The sequence below is a fragment of the Pinus tabuliformis genome, chromosome 4_2, assembly GCF_031772625.1.
Source record: "Pinus tabuliformis cultivar Carrire ecotype Pingquan chromosome 4_2, CPIR1, whole genome shotgun sequence".
Lineage (NCBI taxonomy): Eukaryota > Viridiplantae > Streptophyta > Pinopsida > Pinales > Pinaceae > Pinus > Pinus tabuliformis.
In genome coordinates, this window is record NC_142304.1 from 769,328,799 (window position 1) to 769,333,618 (window position 4,820).

At 33.9% G+C, this 4,820-nt stretch overlaps 1 protein-coding gene across 1 annotated transcript; it reads right to left on the reverse strand.

The window, feature by feature from the left end:
- Positions 1-2,053, reverse strand: LOC149171885 (cysteine-rich repeat secretory protein 38-like). The gene is made up of 3 exons (XM_089427623.1): positions 960-2,053; positions 743-870; positions 1-298 (listed from the first exon to the last, which is right to left on the reverse strand). Exons 1-3 carry the CDS (start codon positions 1,957-1,959, stop codon positions 248-250), a joined length of 1,179 nt encoding a protein of 392 aa, XP_089283749.1. The 5' UTR covers positions 1,960-2,053; the 3' UTR covers positions 1-247.
- Positions 2,054-4,820: the final 2,767 nt, after the last annotated feature.

The following is a 4,820-nucleotide window of genomic DNA, read 5'->3' on the forward strand; positions in this document are numbered from 1 at the left end:
TGACTAATTCTTATATATTAGTAAATATATTAAATAAAACTTCGATGTCTTTATATTTTACAAACTGACTTACGGACCTTACATTTAAGCTCTTTTGTTTCATTGCTATAATAGATATTAAAACATTAACTGAAACCTTTCTCTTATTTGTACTGCAGATTTATCATAACCTGGATAAGACCAATCTATGCAATTCAGCGCTTGTTTCGTATCTCACATTTCAAGAAAGGGCCACGAGCTAATCGCACTATGATGTTGTAACGCTTCTGCCCATCATGCCGGCTACGTTTGTTTGCGTCTGCATATGTGCATGACAATAATTATAAGTTTTCTTGATAAATTAATGGAAGTCAGTCACCGAATAAGATTTTATCAAGGCTCTTATTCTGGAGGTACTCTTAAACGAGCAACCTTTCTAATCCCTCTGCATACCAGCCGCTCTTATGTTGAATTCTGAATACAAGTTTAACTTCATTAGGAAATTCCTTCCTTCCATGGATGTGAAGGACAGTTTTTTCACAACCATTTCTTTTCCATCCTCGGTAGTTCCTTAAATAATTTAAACAAAGAAATTCTAATCAAACTTTTGTAGAGTAATTAAGCTTAATTTGCTTCCTGCAATACACTCGTTTTGAGGCTACTAATCTACATCCAACGCTCAGAGACCATCCTGTATTATTACTATAATTTAAGGTTCTGAACAGTGAAAACTAGTACAAACTTTCTTAGCCTTATATGTTACCTTGTATACAGGGCCAAAGCCTTCCTCTCCGAGCTTGTTGTCATCATGAAAGTTATTCGTGGCACCTTGTAATGTTTCCATCTTAAACACCATATGTCCATCAGGATTGGTTGCTGTGTTTTCCTCATCTGTATCATGAAAATACAAAGTTACCTTTTGAACAAGCAAAAAATGCACTCAATAACCAACAATACCCAAGAGTTGTTAATATAAATACCTTCATAGCCTTTTCCGAATGTGGCGGATTTCAGTCTCTTCCCAGTTGCAAACAAGCATGCCATGAATACCAGAGCCAAGCCCCCCACAACACCTAAAATTAAAATTGTGTGTGTGCCTTTGTGTGAAGACTTGACCTCATGTGCTTTATTAGCTACCCCCTGCGTGCTGTTCAGTGCAAACGTGGCCGAATTAAAAAAAGGATATATTGCATAACGGAGTATGCAGCTTTGACTCCAATATTGAATTCCTGCAGCCGTGTCAGAAGTGAACATTTTACTGATTGAGTATGACAGGCACCTTCTGCAATCACGAGTAGAGAGATCCCTGGTGCACTGGACCAGACCGTAAATCGTTTGGGACGCCGAATCCAAAGATGTAGACAAAGCAGATCGTTTCGTTTCGTTTGCTGCTTCAATTGACAATTTCTCTAACAGATTCTGTGCAGTACCTTCGAAGTCAGGTGGGACAAAGACAACCGTGTTCCCGCTGAAGGTCTCAGCGTAATTACACCCCAAATCGGTATCCAGTTGTCCGATGAAATTATAGTTTCCATAGCGTAAGAAGCACTGAAAAGGCCAGATACTACCGCCAACGGCATTCCCACAAATTTGTCGAATGTTAGTGGTTGCAAATTGCCAACAACTGAAGCACTCGTCGACTGTCATGTCTTCTCTGCATTGGAGGAGGCCATATATTCTGTTAGGACTTTGGCCATACACAGATATATTAAACCCAGTTTTGTTGGCCCCTTGACCAAGACGATCAAATACAATGTTCAGGTTTTTCTCAAACGTACTGCCTCGTGTATAGTTACTGCCATCGCATTTAGTTGTTGGTTCACCTGTCGCTGCGTTGCAAATGTGTCCATTAAAGGTAATGTTGATGAAGGTCGAAACAAGAATGATGGAGTAGAAAAGCGTAATATTTTGGCCGATCAAGAGAGAGCGTGCAGAATACCTTCCATGAAACTTCATATTTGTTACAACTACGATGGCCATAGGGCACTGGAGAACCTGCACAGATGTTCCCCACAGAGCATACCGATGATACTAAAGAAAATTATTCTGTTCTGTGCAGGCTATTAATCAATAAGAACAATACAACTAGACAGCCCCTATCCACACACCTGCTCGGCAAACACATATCCACTCAATTTTAAAAATGATAGATAATGAATTACACCTACCAGTCTCACCCTAAAAGATAAAACTGCTTTAGCTAAAATTATTTATTGGAGTTTATTTTGATAACAGATTTAGTTTAAAATTATTTATTTGAGTTTATTTTGATAATAGATTTAGTTTAATAATTTTGTTTAGTTGAAAAAGTTAAAATGGTTTTGAAAGGAGTTGTGTTAGTGTGATTTTTTGGAGTTGAAAAAATTAGGGTGAAATTTTGATCTCTGTTATTTAAATTGGTTTTTTTTGACATATAGATTCAGTGCTTTGAAAAACCTCAAGCCACTTCGATTGTGCAAAGTTTGAGGTGAAATCTTGATTTGTGTTATTTAAATGGTTTTTTGACTATATATATATATGGATTCAACATCTTGAAAAACCCCTAGGGCACTTAGATTGTGCAGAGTTACCAATCAAGGTTGTGATTAGACTGGAAACACTTCCAAAAGGTTTTTTAAATATCTATCAAGAAAATATGACTCAATCTATCTGGAAGAGTTTTGCTTGATAATCAGGAATCACAAAAGCCTTATTAAGTTAATTGCAATTTATAAGAATTAACTTCCAACTTTAAGTTTTGATTTTTTGCCAATCTTGTTGTCATTTAATTTATATAATTTGGACTAGTTTAATAATTTTACTTAAATTTTTATTAAATTTTTCCTAATAATAAAATAAAATTACAAAATCAACTTCAATAACTTTTTACTTCAATCCTCCCATTTAATAAATTTGTAATAAACAATAAACTTATTAAACTACCACTCAAACAATTTAATAATCATTTTGGATGACCATATTCCAATTACAAATTCGATGAATTTGTAATAAATAATAATCTTATTAAATTACTAGTCCAACAACACATAGCTTTATCAAAGAACTTCTTATCAATCTACTAGTCAAATCTTTAAATAAACTTATTTCCAAAATCTAAAAAAATAATAATTTTATTCCATTACCACTCCAACAATTTAATAATTAATAATGGATTAACTTATTTAATCAAACAAAATAATAATTAATATAACCATATAATTTAAATATCTGCTTAAATTAAAAATATGTTAATTAATTAATAAATCGTTTTAATTATAGCAAAATTTGATAAAAATCTTTATTAATAAAGGACTTAACTTTGTTTCGTTTCATACTGATCGCATACACAGAATCTAAATGCACAAGTTTAATCATCAACCGGCAAAGCCAACTACATAAAACAAGGCATCGGAAGAGGCAGGAATGATCTTCAGTAATGGCAGACAAACATTATGCTCCAAGTGTACATCATTAAATGCATATTCTTCACCAAACTTCACAATTTATGTAAACCTCTAACTTCAACGTCGTCCTTTCAAAGCCTATTTCGTCGTATTCATTTTGTAATCAGATTGCGGTGATTCCCATATTGACTGTGTGAAAGTACATGCAACACGTGGATGTATGTTCACCGTATTGTGTTAATTTATCTCGAAAGAATATATGGTTATTTGCCACCATATTGAAAAGAGAAAAGTGGAAAGTGGGATTGCATCCATAATAAATAAAGAAGAGTTATTGTGCATTTGATTGTTTGAACCATTGTTTGAATCAGAAATGATTGTTTCAACAAGAAACATCTGTTATTTAAACGAAAAAATAATAAAAATATGGAAATATAGTTATTATATTTTTTTGGGAAAACCAAAATATGCATATTTTTGAATCAAATTAGTGCCTATTTTTTTTAAACTAAAACAATTAATATAGTTATTATATATATTTTGGGAAAATCAAAATATGCATATTTATGAATCAAATTAGTAACTATTTCTTTTAACAAGTTCGCATTGCACGCGGCATACCTGTCGAATAAAAATTTATATGTTAATTTAGATTGAAGCGATAACAAATATCTTTCGTCCTCGGTCCTCCCATTATTTCTATGTCCAGTGATACACCTTCAACCAACCTTCAACCAAGGCATCGTAAGTGCATAAGCATCTATCAACAACATTACAGGAAGCATCAATAGCTAGGACAAGTTCTACTGAATGGACTCAGAAGTAGACTCAGCGGTAGAGCTAGTAGCCAGCTTATGATTAATTAGTGGTCATGTCCTTAGCGTATGATTTATTAGGGGAAGTAGGGGTCGTGTTCCTGGCCTATGATTCATTAATTAACCTCATCTTGGAACACAACACCTAGATTAGTGTTCTTTTACTGATATGGGCTATTCTTACTAGCGTGATAATAAATCTAACTCTTGTGTCACCATTTCCAGAGCTTATACTTTGTCATCATTGTTCCTTGGATTATTAGTTAACCTCGTCTTGAAACAAATCACCTAGATTAGTGTTCTTTTGCTGGGACATGGGCTATTCTTACTATCATGATAATAAATCTAACTCTTGTGTCACTGTTTCCAGTGCTTATACTTTGTCATCGTTGTGCCTTGGATTATAGTTGGCCTACTTAATCATGGCTGGGTATGATATGGAGCTTTTATTAATTAGTATGCTTTTATTTACTCTGTTGGTGACTAGCTAGAACATTACTTGTAAGCAAGTAGCCTAATGTGTGCCTAAAAACATGGTTTATGAGCATACTTGATTGAAACTCGTAAAACCCTTAGCGAGAAACATCTGTTGGGAGTGATAAATACAATTACATTATCATGGTGTATGTATGAGTGGGCCTAA